This window comes from Camelina sativa, chromosome 7, assembly GCF_030686135.1.
Source record: "Camelina sativa cultivar CO46 ecotype springtype chromosome 7, ASM3068613v1".
NCBI lineage: Eukaryota > Viridiplantae > Streptophyta > Magnoliopsida > Brassicales > Brassicaceae > Camelina > Camelina sativa.
Window position 1 is genome coordinate 1,646,509 of NC_141886.1, and position 19,140 is coordinate 1,665,648.

The following is a 19,140-nucleotide window of genomic DNA, read 5'->3' on the forward strand; positions in this document are numbered from 1 at the left end:
GCCACGTGTAACGAAGGACACAGCAAAAAACGTCCCATATTAAGAAACGTCCCACACAGATACTGCTTTTTTTGATTTATTTAAAAACAAAAAATACCGGGGGACAAGCCAAATGTACGCCGTTGCATATGGTCTAAGGAAACTTCAGACAAAAATTGGAAATTTTCGATTAAGAAAACAAGTTCTACTTATCTAGAACCTGAAACTAGTCTAGTTTGGGATAAAGTGACAATAAAACAGGTAAAAGTAAAATATTAGAGAGCTGTCCGATTAAGTTGACTGGTTATGAACCCTTTTTTTCTTTTATAATTGGTTTTGATCGATGATCTATTTTACCGTATCCGTACGTAATTGATGTATCACATAATTTGTAACCAATAATATAACCAGTAAAAATTAGTCGGTACCTCTACCATTTCTATACAAACTATACTTTTTACTTCTTCTACTTGTTTAGTTGTTTTATCATATATATTTTTTTTTTCAATGAACTGCATTAGACGATCCCATTTGAATAAAAAAGAAACTCTCTCTCCTCCGACTATCGAAACTCTTTGCGTAACTTCCATCTCACGCTGGTAAAGCTTTTGCTTGCCCGACGAGCTTGCCGGCATCGGGACTTTTTCCCCTCATTCGTCTCTTGTTTCCTAAAGATCTTGTTTTTAATGTTGTTTCGGCCATATACTCAATCATCTCAACATTTCTCCGCAAAACATAGTTTCAACGGCGGCTTAAACTCTTCTGTGAAAGTTGAGAGGCTTGTTATTAACATATATATATTGTATAGAATAAGAAGACTGTTAAGCTTCCTTTTACTTAGTACTAATACCTGTATATATACTCTTGTAAGTGTACATTTCTATGGTTAATGAGAAATCACTTTTACAATCTTAAAGTGTTAATATGGTATCAGAGTATAACAAACTTTTTTTCTCATTCTTGAAGCTTCGCGAGCTTAATCCATCTTCTTCAATGGTGATATCCTCTTGATTTCTTATTTTTGAGCTTCGCTATCTTCGTTTTCATCTCCGAATTGTTCAATGAGTGCCTCAAATCGACAAATCATTCTCACTTTCTTCGCGAATCTTCTATTTTTCTATCTTCAACTTTGTTCTTCCGCGCTTTCATCTTTCTTTCTGTTTTTGATCTTATCTTTTGATTTCTGAGTTTCCCAAGCTCGATTCATGGCTCCATCATCGTCGATTCGTGCGAATCCAACTGATTCATCAACAGATCTGTACAACAATCCTTATTTCTTGCATAGCTCCGATCATGCGGGAATGGCTTTAGCCTCTGATCGTTTAACCACCAAAGCAGACTTTCACTCGTGGCGTCGTTCTGTGCGCATGGGACTCAATGTCCGCAATAAGCTTGGCTTCATTGATGGTATGGTTTCTAAACCTCCTGAGAATCATCGCGATTATGGATCTTGGTCTCGTTGCAACGATATGGTTACGACTTGGCTTATCAACTCTGTTAGCAAGAAAATAGGAGCTAGTTTGTTGTATATTCCTACTGCAAAAGGGATTTGGAAAAGTCTGATGTCGAGATTCAAACAAGATAATGCTCCTGGTGTGTATGAGATTGAGCAACAATTAAGTTTGCTTCAGCAAGGTTCAATGGATGTAACTTCCTATTACACTGCCTTAGTTACTCTTTGGGAGGAATACAAGAATTATGTTGAATTGCCTTTGTGCACTTGTGGAAAGTGTGAGTGTAATGCAGCTGGTATATGGGAGACGTTGCAGCAGCGGAGTCAGGTTACTAAGTTTCTTATGGGGCTTAATGCTTCTTATGAATCAACCAGGCGCCACATCTTGCTGCTTAAACTGATTCCCTCTATTGATGAAGTTTACAATATGGTCACACAGGATGAGCGACAGACGAGTGTCACACCAAAAGCTGATAGTGCTATCTTTCATGCTTCTGATTCTAAGGCTGCTTCCTCAGTCGCCTATCCTCTTCCGAATCAGTCCTCGTTTGATGGATCTTATGATAATGCAGCTTTTGCTGCGATGCAGAATCACTTCCGACCTCGTCCTTCTAATCGCCCATTGTGTACTCATTGTGGTCAACTTGGCCATGTTGTTCAGAAGTATTTCAAACTTCATGGCTATCCTCCAGATTATATCCCGGATATAAGAGTTTCTCATCTGGTTCTCAACCTTCGAGACCATTCAACTCGTTTTCTCAGCCTTGAGGATCTGCTGGATCTTATTCTCAGCCAGCGCAGTCGTTTCCTCCATCGCAGTCTGTTCAGACAAAATCTCAACTTCAACCGATGACCAATGCTGTTACGGCTTATCAAGCAGCTTCTCCTGCGACTAATGCTGTCAATTTGGATCTTACTAAGCTCAATAACGATCAAATCCAGTCTTTGATTCAACAATATCAGGCTCATGTCACGTCTTCAGAACAGCCTGCTCCTTCCCCAAAGCTTTGTTCCATTACAGATCATGGTGTAATGGATCCTCAATCATCTTCTGGTATGACTAAATCTCCTACCTCTTTTCCTTCTACATCTCTTTGTTATGAGAATTACCAACTTACTTTCCAACATCAATGTATCTCTTCCCTTTCTTCGAATTTACCTCCTGGTAGATGGATAATTGATACAGGAGCCACAGGTCATGTCTGTTCTGATATGACCCTTTTTCATGAGACTACATCAGTCTCTGGGGTTACAGTAACGTTGCCAAATGATGCTAGAGTGGATATTACTCATTGTGGCACTGTGCATTTATCATCATCCTTAACATTGCATGAAGTTCTCCATGTTCCATCTTTCAAATTTAACTTGATTTCTGTTAGTTCTTTGTTAAAACATAACCAGTATTCTGCTCATTTTTATCCATTGTTTTGCTATATTCAGGAGTCTATTCAGGGCTTGATGATTGGTAGAGGATATCTGTTTCACAAGCTTTACATATACGGCAGAGATCATCAGTTGTCTGAGTCGCATTTTTCTGGATCCTTGAAGGTTGATGGAGCTCTGTGGCACCAACGCCTAGGACATCCATCTTCTGACAAGTTAAAGCATGTTCCGGGTATATCATTATTGTCTACTTTGTCCTCTGAGTCTCCTTGTTCTATATGTCATTTAGCTAAGCAAAAACGTCTTCCTTTTGAGTATAGTGGCCATAGGTCCTCTACTCCCTTTGATCTTATTCACCTCGATGTTTGGGGTCCCTTTGCTATAGAATCTACAGAAGGTTTTAAATATTTTCTCACCATTGTAGATGATTACAGTCGTGTAACATGGGTTTACCTATTGCATAATAAAAGTGAAGTTTCAATCAAATTGCCTTTGTTTCTTAAACTGGTTGAGAATCAATATTAGACTACTGTTAAGAAAATACGAACTGATAATGCCCCTGAACTTGTTTTTGCTGATTTGGTTAGTAGACATGGCATAATTCATCAATATTCTTGTGCTTATACACCACAACAGAATTCTGTCCTTGAACGTAAACATCAACATTTGCTCAATGTGGCTCGTTCTCTCTTGTTTCAATCAAATCTTCCTTTAGCTTATTGGAGTGACTGTTTACTGACTGCAGTTTTCTTGATTAATAGAACTCCATCTACTGTTTTGAACAATGTTACTCCTTATGAACTTCTTACTAAAAAGAAACTGGATTACTCTTTCTTCAAAAATTTTGGTTGTCTTTGTTTTGTTTCCACTTTACAAAAGGATAGACACAAGTTTAGTCCTCGTGCTACTGAATGTGTTTTTCTAGGATACTCTTTTGGTTATAAAGGCTATAAAGTTTTGCATCTTGATACTAATATTGTCTATGTGTCTCGAAATGTTATTTTTCATGAAACCATTTTCCCTTTTCAAAATGTCAAGCATGCTACTCATGATGTGGACTTGTTTGGTGATGTTATTTTGCCATTATCTGTTCCGGTTGATGTTTCTCTTCCTGCATTATCTACACCATCTCATGCATCCACATCTACTTCGTCACATGCTCCTTCACCCGATACACACTCTAGTGTCATTGTTCCGGTTACAGAGACTGTTACTGTGGGTACTGGTGTGGTCTCATTACCAAGTGCCAGGCCACGACGGAATACTAAGGCTCCAGGTTACTTATCTGACTATCATCACTCTCTTAATCAAATTTCAACTTCTTCTCCTTTGAAACTCTCTACCACTCCTTACCCACTTTGTTCTGTCTTATCTTATTCTACTATCAATCCTTCGTATCAGTTGTATGTTCTTTCTATAACTCTTGAAACATAACCTGAAACTTTTAAACAAGCTATACTATCTCTGAAATGGACCAAAGCTATGGATGTGGAAATGGATGCTATTGAACAGACAAGGGCTCTTTCTGTTGTTTCATTGCCACCGGGTAAGAACGTTGTTGGCTGCAAATGGGTTTATACTATTAAGTATAACTCGGATGGCTCTATTGAATGGTACAAGGCCCGTCTAGTTGCCAAAGGATACACACAGCAAGAAGGTGTTGACTATATTGATACTTTTCACATGTTGCTAAACTTGCTAGTGTCAAGCTTGTCTTAGGGTTGGCTGCCAAGATGGGTTGGAGCTTAACTCAGATGGATGTTACTAATGCATTTCTGCATAGTGACTTAGAGGAGGAGATTTACATGAGTTTGCCTGAAGGATATACACCGACATCTGGCATTCTACCACCAAATCCAGTTTGTCGACTTCATAAGTCTCTTTATGGTTTGAAGCAAGCCTCTCGCCAATGGTACAAATGTTTATCTAAGGCGCTTCTTGATGAGGGTTTTGAACAATCTCCTGCTGATAATACGTTGTTCGTTAAGGAAACTAACGTATTCTACACTGCAGTGTTGGTTTACGTTGATGATATACTACTTGTCAGCAATAATGATGCGGTTGTTATGAGCATCAAGGCGGCTCTTGCTCGACAGTTCAAGACTAAGGATCTAGGTCCTGCTCGTTTCTTTCTAGGCTTGGAGATTGCTCGTAACTCAGAAGGGATCTTTGTATGTCAGAGGAAGTATTGTTTGGACTTACCCTGGTCTTCTTGGTTGTAAGCCAAAATCAACCCCAATGGACTACAAGAAGGTCTTGACTAAAGGTTCAGGTACGCTTTTATCTGATGGTCGGCCTTATCGGGAACTTGTTGTTCATCTGTTATATTTGTGCATCACACGTCCCGATATTACATTTGTTGTGAATCGCTTGAGCCAGTACTTGTCTTGTCCAACTGATGTTCACTACAAAGCTGCTCTTCGTATCCTGAAGTATCTCAAGAACAACCCTGGACAAGGTTTATTCTTCTCTGCTCATACGGATATATGCCTCAATGGTTTTTTTGATGCTGATTGGAGAACCTGTTTGGAGAGTAGGCGTTCTATCACTGGTATGTGTGTGTTTCTGGGTACTTCTCTTATTTCTTGGAAGTCGAAGAAACAGGATGTTTGCAGTAGCAGTAGCACAGAAGCAGAGTACCGAAGCATGGCAGTCACCACGAAAGAATTGCTTTGGCTTGATATGATGTTGAAGGACTTGCATATCAAGGTTGATTGTCCTGCAAAGCTGTTCTGTGACAACAAATCAGCAATGCACATTGCCAATAACCCAGTTTTTCATGAGCGAACTAAATATGTTGAGATTGATTGTCATGTCACTCGTGATCGGATTAAGAGTGATTTTCTGAAGGTTTTACATGTCTCTACTGAAAACCAGCTGGCTGACATCCTCACCAAACCGTTGCAGCCGGCTCCGTTCTACTCTATTCTCAACCGTTTATCAGTTTCAAGTCTCTTCCTTCCACGGGAAGCTTCGGCTTGAGGGGGGTATATTAACATATATATATATATTGTATAGAATAAGAAGAGTGCTAAGCTTCCTTTTACTTAGTACTAATACCTGTATATATACTCTTGTAAGTGTACATTTCTATGGTTAATGAGAAATCACTTTTACAATCTTAAAGTGATAATACTTGTCACGACAAACCTCCACTCATACTAACCGCTGCTGATTGGTTCTCCAGCGTAACTAATTTTAGAGAAATCCCATTTGCCCAGCGGCACTTCAACTTTCAATTTTGAGGTGAGTCCTTCTGATTCTCCCAGATCTAAAGAAGCTGGTTCCCCCTCGTCGAGAAGTCTACCGTCGAAGCGTTTCCGACCGGTGTTTGCTCCGATGAAGATGATGAGATTGAGCGGCGGCGGCACAAACCTAGTCTCCTTTGGTGTTCCTCTTGTGGACCCTTCATCTCGCCAATTGGGCTTCGGCCCATTTCTCTTCTCATCGAGGCCCTGTGAACAAAACTCTATTTTTCAAAAGTCCAGGTTTGTCCCAAACTCTGCTTTGTTCTCCCGTATGTTAACTTTGTGTCGAGCTATGTTACCACTTGTCCGAAGACTGCAATTGGGACATATCCAATCAATGTTACTATGGAGGTACAAACTATACTTAAGAACCTTGCCATTAGAATCACATAGACATAGGGGTATTACTTATGTTTGCCAAAGTTTGAAGAAGACCAACATTATGACACCGTCTCTAAGGAACGGCTGTTACCGGAGCTACTTCAGCTTATCCTCCTCTCTGCTCCACCTGTTTGCCGAGCCATCACAATTGCTATGTTACAGCATCTACCCCAATATCTGAAGCTTTTGGAACAACGGCATTATGATCTCCTCGCCAAGGCGATGGGATTACCGTACCTTCCTCAATCTTCCCTTTCCATCTCCCTTCCTTCCTGAGTCCGTTCAAGCGCAAATCACCAAAGATAGGAAGATCAGTCCAGTTCAAAGCCTGAAGTGTAACGGCATTATGACCACACCCCCTTGGAGTGGTGGTTACCAAAACCTCTTCAAGCAACCTTTACCAAACTTTAAAACCGATTCCAAAATCTGCTTTGCTTATGAGCAGATCATTCCATTGAGCTTCTTGGCCATGGAACCTTTCTTAACGTCCCAATGTCTACAGATAATACAGATAAGGACAATTCACCATCCTCATCCTCAGGCTTTGTCCGTGAGTGTGGTTTTGACGCCCCTTGAAATCGTATGTGACTTATTGCTTCACCGTCCTTGTCTCCAATATCTCTTGGATTCGATGTCGAACTCTCTATTCCTTTTATCGCTTTTTAATTATTGTTGTAACTTTCTTCAATCTTGCCTTTTGGCTAATAATTTATGCATTGTAAGCTCATCCTATCCGGTTGATTGATTGAATGAAATGATATCTTTGCAAAAAAAAATCATATTATATTTTTCTTCTTTTTTCACTAGAAAACTTTTAACCATTTCATGTCACCAGTTACTTATAAGATATAACTGGTCCAAAGTATTAAAGCAAGGAACACGTTATCACTAATCAATTCTTTTGAGTCACAATTAAAATCGTAATTCAAAGTGGGTTAATGTTCTTGAAAGTTACTTTATGAATCCGTTGACCAATTAAGCTTCGTCGTGTTACGTGGAAGCCACACTGGTTTGTTTTCTTTTAATTGAGATATATTTGTCTCATACTGTATCAAATACAATCTCATATTGAGACTTCTTGTAAGTTGAGAGATATATAACGGTGGCTGTATTAAGTGAAAGTCATTATTATTATAAGTTGATTTCCCTTTTCTGTACTAAATTAATAACATTTAACTAAAAAGGAGCACTCGAAAACATTTAACTAGAGGAGAAAATTAAATGAAGAGGACTTGAAGCTGAACCTGGTGCATTGAGTCAGAGAGATACTTTAATCACGCCCAACCAAACATCTTTTCTTTGTGCTTCTCTGTTTTTAAACCACACCCAATGTGTTTTGTCTCCTTCTTTAAAAAAATGTTGTCAGCTTAGAATAATAACTAGTATTAGTACGAGTTGAATGTGATTTTACGAATACAGATTAATCAATTTTAAAATATGATTAAAAACTAGAACCACAAATAATGTATGTATATATACTAGTATGATAAAGAATTTATACAGTTTTTGTAAAGATCCTAATTTTAAGTCATTGTGTTTTTAGTCTTCCCCGAAGCATGAGTGCTTGACCAATCAACAGCAGCATAATTGTGAAGTAAGCCATAAGTTGAGTAGACCAAACTAGTTCAACCTTTTTTTTTTTGTTTTATTGTATTTTTATTTTTGGTTGTAGATTTGGGTTTGCTTTTGCTTTATTCTTTTTTCATAGGCAGAATATTAGTGAAGGTTAGTGTCAGTCTCAGGATCTTTGTACCAACGGCTGTCATCAAATGGGTTCACAAATTTAGACAGAAGTGAGATGCATTTAATAAAATGAGATTTTTACTTACGATTCAACTCTCCATTTTTTTTCATTCCAGCTTCTGATTCATCAAGCACTTTAATGCCTCCAAAATTAGGAAAATAGTAAATAAATGATCAGATGGAAAATGATTTCAGGGAACTAATCTCACCAAATCCCAAGTGATTTGTCTTACCAAATTAATAATGCGAGATTAGTCAAGCTTGCAATTACTTGGATACAACCACTCTGAGTCACACAATTTGTTGGATTCTATTGGGGCGGTGAAAGTTAGTGGGTTTTGCTTCAAGTCATAAGTAAAGAATAAAGTATACTCGAAGAATAATTCTACATTTGTGGTAGACCAAACACAAATCTACTTGTGCAACCAAGTATTCTATATATCATCCCTTAAATTTGATGGTTTAAACTTTACAAGATGAGCTTTAAGACAAGTATCTCACTAAGAACTTTGTGAAGTTATGATTTTGTAAGGAAAATTCGTAATATCCTAATTAATTACGATTAAACACAAAGAAAGCATAACTCTTTAAAACTAAGTAGGAAGTTGGAACTAGGACTTTACAACCGAAACGTCTTCTTTACTTTTAGACTAAATATCTTTCGACTTTTGAAAGCGATTCTTAATTCTTAAGAGGCTTGACTAAACTCTTTAACACAAAGAGGAATGAATGAGATAAGTCAAGTAGGGACTTAGAAGAAGAAGCTTTCAATAACAAAGTAGTAAGCAACAAGAAGAGCCAAAAATTAAATTTTCAACACAAACATTAAAAGTTGTATACTTTATAACATTAATAGTCTATAAACTAAGTAGAAGCTTATTTGAATGTTCTTCAATTTTATGTAGTTAGGCCAACACGACGTGAGGCCAATACGAAGAAAAAAGAATCGGCGTTAGAACATGTAAAAGTAGCCTCCTTTGCATTTAAAATAAACACATTAAAAACCCCAAAAAAAAAATAGTAAAAAAAAAAGAAAATAAAAAAAGATTCAAACTTTACGAAAAATTGGACTACCCGAATCACGCAAAGTCTGTTACCTTTATTCAGCATTCATTGAAACACCACAGAGACTTCGTCTTCCTCGGTTGGTGCAGGGAGATTAAGATCTATCATCCTCTGTTTCACAGACTCGATTTGATGATGAGCTTGATGATGATGATTAGTAGATAAATTTCCAATCCCGTGAGATCTTTTGTGACCTCCAAGTGCTTGTCCCGATGCGAAAACTCTAAAACAAATAGGACATTCATGGATTCTCTTCTCAGCAGCAGCAGCAGCAACAACAACAACCACATTATCATGCTCTGTTTCGCTTCGTTGCTGCTCTGTTTTGTTACTTACTCTGTTCTTCTTATGACTTGCTCTATGCCCACCTAATGCTTGATAAGATTTGAACACTTTCCCACAAGTCTCGCACTTGTATCTCCCTTTCGTCGTTGTTGTTGTCGTTCGATTCATCTTGCTTAACCTGTTGTTGTAACCTTCTTCTTCTTCTTCTTCTCCTGTCTCGATCTCTTCTACTACGTCCTTATTATTACTACTCTTGTTCTTCTTCCATTTATCTCTCGAGAGCATCATGAGACAAAAGGCGAGATCTTCCTCCGTCGTCGTATCAGAAGCTGAGCTATGAGGAGGCTCAGGATCAGACTCAGCAGGCTTGTAACCGAGTTGACTCGTTTTCACCTTCTTCTTCTTCGTCGCGAACGAATCGAGTTTACGAGTTCGCTTAGATCGTTTCCGGGTCAGGTTGATAACATTCCTAGACGACTCTGTCTCGCTCTCATCATCACCTTCCTCGTCTTCAAGAAGAAGAAGAGAGCTTGTAGAAGCAAACTTCGGATCATTCTTCTTCTTCTTCCCATTTCTCTTTTCCTTGGAGGAAGACGAAGAAACATCGGACTCAGTCGTCTCGTAACTGAGTTGACTCGGCCTTTCTTCATCAACATGAAGACTCGGCATGTGAGATCTCATGTGACCACCTAAAGCTCTTCCATTAGCGAAGCTCTTAAAGCAATACCTGCACTTGTAATTCTCCATCTTCAATAACAAAAGAACAGAGAGAACGAAGAAGAAGAAGAAGAAGAAGAAGAAGAGAGAAACAAAAAAGGTAAAAGAGAAGTGGAATCTACAAGCATTCGTCTCCTCCTCCACCAATGAACTTAATATTTGTACTCAAAACTATTATTAAATTTTTATTTTTATCTCTTTGTCTCTCTCTCTCTCTTTTATTACTGTTTAACAAGAAGATGAAGAAAGAAGAAAAAAAACTTAAATTTAATATTTGAACTGGAAAACGGAAAGAAAAGAGAAAAATCTAATAAAAGCGTATGCATGAAGTTGAAGAAGCGACAATGTAACATGCGAGCCTTGCCCGTTTCTGCAAACTTCTTCTTCTCTCTCTTTTTTTTTTTTTCCATTGACTATTCCCCGATTTACCCTTCTATTTAAGTTTTGTTTTATTTTTTAAATAGTCATAAACTTTTCTGTTTTTACACCAAAAATAGCAGCTGTAATTTATTTTTGGTCTATACCTAGGCTGAGTCTTTTTAAAAGTTCAAATAAAATAAATAAGTTTTTAAAAAGTTAAAAGGGGTATTTTGGGAATTTGATAGTTGGCTGTTTGTACGAAAGTCTTGAGGAGATGTGGTTTGTTGTAACGACGAACCAGCAAAACAAAACGTTGTCTAAGAAATGATGAGAGGATGTTAACATCCGTTTGCTGTGAGTTTTTTACAGTACGTGACAGCCACCTACTAATCCCCCCCAAACTACGGTTGTTTTTTTATAATTACCCTAACCGATCGCAGTAACTTTTAACAAATTAGTTTTTGACCAACCTTTTACAGTGAGATAATTATTAACGTTCAATTCAATGTTAGTTGACCAAAAAAAGCTTTTTTTTTGTTGTATAACAGATCAATTTAAGCTATAAATCACGATAGATAAGCAAACAAACATGCAAACGTGTGATTAATTATAGTTTATAACAAATGTTTTTTTACCCTTTAATTTCGATTTTTCTTAGTTTGGAATAAAAAAAAACGAAGTAAATAGCGTTGTCTTAGGAAAAAGAACAAGTCAAGATGCCATAATTATGGCAAACCCATATTACTAATTTAGATTTTTTGTTTTTTTGTTTTCTTCTAATAAAAAGGATAACGTTCTATTATACGTTAGTTTCCGTTCATATTTGTGTGTTTCTAATACGTTAGTTTTTATAAACCTTTAATCTCAGTATTTTGTTACATAGTTAGGTGGTTTACCACAAATTAATTGAGACTTTATGAGTGTACTTACGAAGTCTTTATTTACCAAACTTGTGAAGAACAGTTAATCAATACTTTGTGCAACTTCTCCATTCACATGTAGTACAACAATATTAAACGCCTCACCCAAACCAATCCGATCCGGTCTAAGACTCTACTATATGTTCTACGTTGAAACGTAAACCAAACTCGGATTCCGTTTACAAAATCATGGGCCTTTTTAGCTGATCGACAACAACTCTAAGCCCATATGAATTATTTTTCAAATTAGTATATAGTATACTATCCCATTACAAGTTTATATATAAATAACCCCTTTTAAATTTCAAACGTTACGATTCATTTAGGGGGAAGAAAAAAGGAATCACTTCTGCTTCTTTGGAACGGGGAAGTTAACCGTGGAATGGTAAATAGCACCAGGACTCCACTTTTCTGGGATAACGCATTTGGCGACGATCTTCTTACCAGACACGGCAGAGGTAAGCCTGATGTTGAACGGACCTTTCAAAGGAGAACCAGAGTTTAGTTTCCAAACGGCGGATCTCATTTCCTCCATCTTTATGTACTTTCCTCCGGCCGGTTGGACCTCGATGCAGGCGAAGTTCCCGTCACCGTTTGCATACTTAGCGGTGAAAGACATGTAGTAAGGATTTGCTCCGGCGTCCACATGGATAGCGATCTTAGTCTTCGGGTGTTTGCAACATGCACTGCATTATATTTATATGTATGAGACATTGATTAGAACTAATTAAGGCTACTGTTTTATCAGCGAACGTCGATACATGCATGCAAAATTTGTTCGGCTTATGCGTTAAAATGAAACGTCGATACATGCTATTTTCTATCCAAAATTAACCCGAACGAAATGAACCGAAACGGTTTTTGACAATACGTACCGTTTGTAACTAACTTTTAGTTCTCCAAGGTTGCGTAATTGATCTCCCTTGCCACGTTTGGCCAATGCACCAAAGGCCTTACCGCTAAGATCAAAATGAACAGCCTCTTTCGTGCAGCCGGCACATTCATCCGATATCATCACCTTGATCGGCTTTTTCGTGCACAACGGATGGTCGCACTTAAGCTATAACATATAAACATGATTAGTACATATATGTAGTTATATATATTACATTATGATATCCGATTAATTATAATTGTTATATGTAAAATACCCTATAACATGCCCCACAACCCTTTCCATCTTTGAACAATGAAGGTCCTCCGGCTGAAACCATACATTTGTACGGATGCTTTGCCACTGCATCACCAAATCCACAAGCTCCTCCTGTGTATAATAGATTTTACGAACCGTACGTATGTAAATATGTAAAGATATTTTCAAGTTTTGATCAGTGCATGGTTTGATTAATTACCTGTGGTGCCAGGACCATCACGGTCGCCATACCACGTGATACCGGCGGTATTCCAGTGGGTTTTATTATGGCAAGAACATGGCTTCAATGAGATTGCAAAGAAAGTTGTAAGAGCAACGATAAAAGAAAAATATTTGATAGATGAGGAAGCCATGTTTAATTTAGATCTTGAATGGATACAGATTTTTTATCAGAGTTTTATATATAATTTATTAGGTTTTTTTTAGGTTTTAAGTTTTTAGTTTCTGGTTGTTAGAGAGTTTAAGAAATTTAAATAGCTTTGGGTTTATTACTAAAAAGACAATTATAGTTATCCTAGATTTGAGGAAAACAAAATCTTTAAAAAGCTTATCAAGATTTTAAAAGTGTTTTTGGTTTTAGATTTTTCAAAAATCTATTTTAAAGCCAATCAAGATTTTGCAAAAATTGGATTTCCTAAAAATTAGGGAATCCAGATTTTGTTGGTTTTTGGTAATTTTCAAAGAAAAACCAAAATCTATGTTTTACTAGTTTTTCATTTTTAAGCGTGACTTGAATTCTTTTTTCTATTTTTCTTTTTTTAATAAATTTTTAACATAAAATCTAAAAACCATAAACCAAAATCTAAAATCTAAAAACTAGAAACTAGAATTCAAAAACTACTTAAAAACTTGTAAAACATTCATGGCCTAAACCTTTGTTGAACTTGAACGGTAACGGTTTCTGTTATAGTTTTTGGTTTCTGTTAAGTTAGAAATTAGAAATAAAATTGTGACATTATGGGGTAAAAAGTGGTTGATATTAGGCTATATGAAAGCTGAATTAGTTTGGTAAATTTCTTCATACAGCATCATAATTAAACATGGGAATCCTTGAAATTATAAAACGTCGCTCATCTGAACGGTTCACATGAAACCGATAGTCCAAAACGATTCACACAAGACCGATGGTTTATAATCCAGTTTCTAGGGTTTTATTATTTATAAATAATATACATACTCTCATGATCAACAATAATAATCAGTTTTTGCGCTGGTAATCAACAATAATAATCCGATCGAGAAGGTTGAGAGAAGATTTTGTTTGGGTCTCTTTTGGCCCAAGAATATGTTTTGCTGAGCAAAAGGGATGTGAACGCTTTTAATTTGACAACTTAGACAAAAATATGTCGGTTAAATATAACCCGTAAGCCCATCATCCCAGATCCATATCCAATATCCAAATTTTATATCCTTTTAATCACATATCTAATCTTATGTCCCAAGAAAAGAGAAAAAAATAAAAACAGTTCTCCTAAATTTACTAATGACTAACGTAGGTGCGACCAATGTAGAAGTTCGAACCATTGTGAAATTTTGTTAAACATTATTATAGAAGTTAAACCAATATAATAAAATACCCAATAAAGACAAAGTCAAGGTATACTACTATATTAGTGTGTATACCTTTTGGTGAGGCAATTATTAGACATCATATCAACACATCAATCCTAATCTTATTCTTTTAAATATTTGGTGCAAAGGATTAAGGCCTAATGATTGATCGATGCCTTTGGTTAGGTGAATGCTCGTGAACCACACTACACTGCTCTTTTTGTAAAGTATTAATAAGAAAATTTTAGAACACACTTGTATTCTTATCAAATGGCATAATTAGAGTTGTTTAATAATATAACAAAAACAGTATATGATTAAGAGTGTTAAATAATTTTGTGGTTATAAAATAATTAAGCTAGTAGAATATGTCAAGGTTTTCAACTATTTTTTCGCATAAGAATGAAAAGATACAATATGCTAACTTGTGAGATTCTACGAAAACAATATATATGTTGAGCAATGATGAATTGAGAATACATTTCTTTGACAACTTATATCGACGGAAACTAGACACGATCATATGGTTTCCTACATCCAAAAAATGAGAAAGGTTCAATTAATCTGAAACTATAATTCGATATTTTATAATAAGAAAAGTTGGCGCGCGTATATATAATAGACATAGAAAGTATAAGACATCTTTATTAAAGAATTTAAAAGCTATTGGTATTAATAATGCATGTTCGTAAGCCACCGTTTAATCAAATTATTAGACACCAAATCAGCATAGAAATCCTATCTTTTAACTTTCATATACATATTTGGAAAAATTATCAATTTAGATATTGTTGAATTATTGGACTAAATAATATGTTTGGTTGTCTAACTTTCCTTTATTTGCTAAATTCCGATTTTTCATTTCCAAATGATAGAAAAATAAACAAAATTTCAAGATTTTTAGTCCAGAAGTTATATATAAGTTTTCTAAATTTTGCGTATACAATTCAAATAATGATACTAGTTGGCTAATTTTACTGCCTTTTTGATACCTGAAATTGTTATGATTGATTAGATGAATGCAAGCAAGGACATAGATTTGAACCACGTTACCAAATTCAATAGACATTTGAATCTCCTACTTTACATCACCGCTAATGATCTCTACGCATCTATATATATATTTACAATTACAACCTACCCAAAACAAAAACAAAAAATATACAAAACACTCTAACCAACAAGTTTGTCAGAAAGTCAAGACCACTAAGCACAAAACGACAAACCCAAAACTAAGAATTGTTTTGAAAGAAAAAAACAGAGTTTCTTTCTCTACAACAAGATTCGAGCAAAGTGATGATGATGTTTAGGATCTCGAACGATCATTTGTCTGGATTTGATCTCTTCAGCGCAACGTAATGCCTTCTCAATCTGATAACCTCCTCCAAAGCTAACTTCTCTTTCAAGATGACAACAATAACTCTCGAACACACTCACATTAACATGTAGCTTGAATCCCATCGAGAACAGGAACTCTAACTCTAACTTGTTCAGTTCCTCGGTCTCTAATCCACCTACCTTCGCAAAATATGAATTCCGATAATTCCTGAAAAGCACAGAGAATATAACTAATTTAGAAAAAAAAAAAAAAAATTATAGAAAGAAATATATGTGAAAGTGAAGTTTAGCTAGGATACTTACAAATCTTCGACGTATTTAGAAGCGATCATGATGGTGGTGATGAGGAGACGATGTACATTGGTGAGACTGATTCTAAAACCGGGATTGGTTTGACAAAACCGGTCAATGTAGACATAAGCCACCACGTAAACGGAAGGACCGGCTTTAGTGTACCGGAAAATTCTCTCTAGGTACGATTGGATGGTCATGTCAGGTATTTCACGGCTATCGAAGATCTGAGTCTTGCTAGAAGACGACGCCGGAACCGTTCTCCGGCTGCTAATCCTCTGGTTACGTGTCAGAGTTCGTTCGATGAGTGACGATAGAACAGAGATAACCAGAGGCGTCTCGGAATTGTTTTGGTTGTTGGAGTATGAGTAAAGATCAGACCGGAGTTTTCTTGGAGAGATGGTTAGAGAATTCGAAACCGCCATTGAATATTTCTTGTTTTCGTCGGGAGAAAAGAATTTAACAAAGTTTGATCGACGACGTAAAACGAAGAGGAAGAGAGGATTTGAAGTGATGAAGTGAAAGAGAGAGAGAGAGAGGCTTTTTATATATAAAGCTTTGAGATGTTTTTGTAACGATTACGTACCTTCCCCTTCTTTTCTTTTAATTATTACTTTATTCAATTTTTAGTTTTTTTTTCACTAACCTTCGTGTGTATATGAATGAACTCGTTTTATAATGACTTTTATATCATGGTAGTAACAATTTAAATACAGTTTCATGTGTACGGTAGGTCAAAGTTTTGAGTTTTTAATTTATAAGCTTGAGACTCGATCTGAATTTTTTTTCTTTTGTTACCACTTTAAAAGGAAAATTAATATTAGTTTAATAGAAGCATATATACATATATATATATGTGTGTGTATATGTTGCATATAAACAGTACACTCCAACGAACTCGGTGCGTATAGTTTGTTGAAAAGTAGAACGAACATAACTTCTTGTCATTCTAATAAATACAGTGTAGGGATATATAGATATAGATGTCAATATTAATATAAGAAGACAAAGACGTAGAAGTAGTTATATAGTTTCAGAAAGAACAAAAAAAAGAAGATGAAGTTTGGTTGAATCTGAGTTGGGCTGTGCAATTGATATGTATATACAATAATTAATTCTTATTATCTCTTACGATTTGATTTGTTTATTTACTACACTCAGCAGTTCATTCGTACAACAAAACATGAGTTTTGATAGACTAACTGAATTGATTGATGGATGGGTTAGTTCGTACGGTAGTGGTAGATTTGGTAGCTTCCTCTGTTTTTTTTCTTTTCTTTCTTTCTCGATTTTAAAACCATTTATTACTTGTGGTTTTATTGCGTCCATATATATTACAAGTAGACTATTATCACCCATACGGATTTTAGTTATCCACACCAATTTGTTTTTTAAAAAAGTAAAAGAATGACGTATATAGTTTCTACATCACTACATAAACTAGGAATTTCCATAAAGACAACACAGTACTTGATAAGTTGAAATGTCTCAAGGCAATATATGGCATTGCACATGCAATGTATTCTTGAATCTTGATAGTTGCGTGGTATATTAACCTATTTAGACGGTGGGATTTTTAGACCACTCAAAAGTCAGACCGATGTGTACTTGTACCTTTTGTTGTTTTAATCAAATCTTCAACTCATATTACAACATTTCATAAACCTGTTAATTTGTGTTTTTTCACAACAAAGTTCTTCAACACAATCTTTAGAAATCAACTATCATTTTTTAATTTATTAATAGTTAAGATTATTATAGAAAGTCTAAACCCAAATTGAAAGAAGATCTCTACATTAAACAAAAAATGTTGTGACCTAGTAGTAAGTTATTATGGCATGGAAGAAGAAATTAGGCAATTAGCGTTGAAATAAGGAGCAACTGCACACGTGTGGGTCGTGTTATGGTACTTCAAACTTGGCGACCAGGTGTTGACGAGATTCACACGAGCGGTTTCCGAAGCTAAACCTCTTGTTCGCTGAGAGACTTTGCACTACGCTGACTTCTCTTCGCATCTCCACCAAACTGTCGGCGGCGATTGTTTGTTTAATGTAATTTTTGGGATTTGTTTATTTTGAACTAGTATAATACTTATACTGTAGAATATGAAAGAAAAATATTGCTTAGCTGTTATATATGTACGTTGGCTTACAAAAAGGCGACACACAAATCTTTTAAACTATTTTTATTTTCTTCTTAGTACTTTTTAAAAATATTATATTTTTAAAGAATTGCTTGTTTTTAGTAGCTTCTTTCCACCTTCCAGATGACTCCAAAAATCGATGTCGTTTCTATTTTCCATAAAAATACCCAATTGAAAATTCTTCATCTTGTGAAATTATAGGAAGTTCGAGTCTAACTTATTTCAGTGTTTCAGAGTTTTGTACTTGTTTGTTTGTGTATTTTGTGTTAACCCGTCTATTTTAGACAATGTAACAATTGTACGATTGATTCAGTTCATCATATATAATTATAAATATCTAATGCTAAATACACACCTACGTACTAATAAAGCGAGGAGGAATACTTAAGAGAAATACCAATCTCACGTGGGATTGGGAAGACATAAGAAACGGAAAAGGGTCTTTGTCATTCAACCGAACGGAGCATGAAAGCGAGACCGATAGAAACAGATTAATGCGATGAGCTTAATATTTAGTTTCTATATTTCTGAACGCTATTATCCTTCCTTTGGTTGTATGTAGTATTATCTATTTTTTTTTAAACTGTCTGGTTGTGTTTGGCCCAAAAAAACAAAAAATAGACTTTTGATTGTAATTATCGATGAACTAAAGCTTTTGGCTGTTTTTTAGCTTATTTTCTTATATTTTTGGGCGAAATTGGGAAGAAAAAGAAAGTATTTTAATTTAACTATAATAATTTGTTCGAAGTGGAACAAAAACTAATGGGCTAACAACATATCAAACATCACTTTATTATTTTTTTTTTGTCGACCACTTACATTATATTACTATTGTGAGACTTTTTTTTTGACATCTATTACTATTGTGAGACTCAGATCGATCGGTCCCGTGAGAGACTACACACTCTTGTTTATTTTATATATCACTTTCAGTACTACATTACATACCTATGTGTCTCGCCTGGTAGATCGTAATCGAGATCTATAAAAGAAACAAAAATGTATGAAAAGGTATAATAATACGTTTAAAATACAACGTACTACGCTACTTACTTGAACGTACGCCTGGCGAAGCTTCTTTCTTGGTTTCCTCTGCTAACGACTTAATTAACGTAGGTTCACGCATAGGG

At 35.7% G+C, this 19,140-nt stretch overlaps 2 protein-coding genes and 1 pseudogene across 4 annotated transcripts; all 3 read right to left on the reverse strand.

The window, feature by feature from the left end:
• Nucleotides 1–8,992: 8,992 nt before the first annotated feature.
• On the reverse strand, nucleotides 8,993–10,958 carry LOC104699842 (zinc finger protein ZAT9 pseudogene; annotated as a pseudogene). The gene has a single exon (XR_015560877.1). The product of XR_015560877.1 is annotated as a zinc finger protein ZAT9 pseudogene (transcript).
• A 569-nt stretch (nucleotides 10,959–11,527) lies between these two features.
• Nucleotides 11,528–13,203, reverse strand: LOC104699843 (expansin-B5-like). 2 transcript variants are annotated; one of them, XR_015560787.1, is made up of 5 exons: nucleotides 12,887–13,203; nucleotides 12,686–12,798; nucleotides 12,410–12,594; nucleotides 11,703–12,220; nucleotides 11,528–11,563 (listed from the first exon to the last, which is right to left on the reverse strand). XR_015560787.1 is itself a non-coding variant. In XM_010415241.2 (4 exons), exons 1-4 carry the CDS (start codon nucleotides 13,038–13,040, stop codon nucleotides 11,878–11,880), a joined length of 795 nt encoding a protein of 264 aa, XP_010413543.1. In that variant the 5' UTR covers nucleotides 13,041–13,137; the 3' UTR covers nucleotides 11,536–11,877. The 2 variants fall into 2 exon arrangements, 1 of the variants encoding a protein (XP_010413543.1); XM_010415241.2 differs by having other exon boundaries at nucleotides 11,536–12,220; nucleotides 12,887–13,137.
• A 2,069-nt stretch (nucleotides 13,204–15,272) lies between these two features.
• Nucleotides 15,273–16,434, reverse strand: LOC104699844 (cyclin-U2-2-like). Its single transcript, XM_010415242.3, has 2 exons — nucleotides 15,880–16,434; nucleotides 15,273–15,784 (listed from the first exon to the last, which is right to left on the reverse strand). Exons 1-2 carry the CDS (start codon nucleotides 16,290–16,292, stop codon nucleotides 15,511–15,513), a joined length of 687 nt encoding a protein of 228 aa, XP_010413544.1. The 5' UTR covers nucleotides 16,293–16,434; the 3' UTR covers nucleotides 15,273–15,510.
• Between the last annotated feature and the right edge of the window lie 2,706 nt (nucleotides 16,435–19,140).

What these genes read in the sequence shown, in the direction of transcription:
- LOC104699843 (XM_010415241.2), bottom strand. Translation starts at nt 13,040, where the DNA reads ATGGCTTCCTCATCTATCAAATATTTTTCTTTTATCGTTGCTCTTACA. An exon ending in GTTGTGGGGCATGTTATAGG is followed by an intron (nt 12,595 to 12,685) that starts GTATTTTACATA and finishes TATATGTTATAG; the next exon opens with CTTAAGTGCGACCATCCGTT. An exon ending in CTAAAAGTTAGTTACAAACG is followed by an intron (nt 12,221 to 12,409) that starts GTACGTATTGTC and finishes AATATAATGCAG; the next exon opens with TGCATGTTGCAAACACCCGA.
- LOC104699844 (XM_010415242.3), bottom strand. Translation starts at nt 16,292, where the DNA reads ATGGCGGTTTCGAATTCTCTAACCATCTCTCCAAGAAAACTCCGGTCT. An exon ending in TCTAAATACGTCGAAGATTT is followed by an intron (nt 15,785 to 15,879) that starts GTAAGTATCCTA and finishes TGTGCTTTTCAG; the next exon opens with GAATTATCGGAATTCATATT.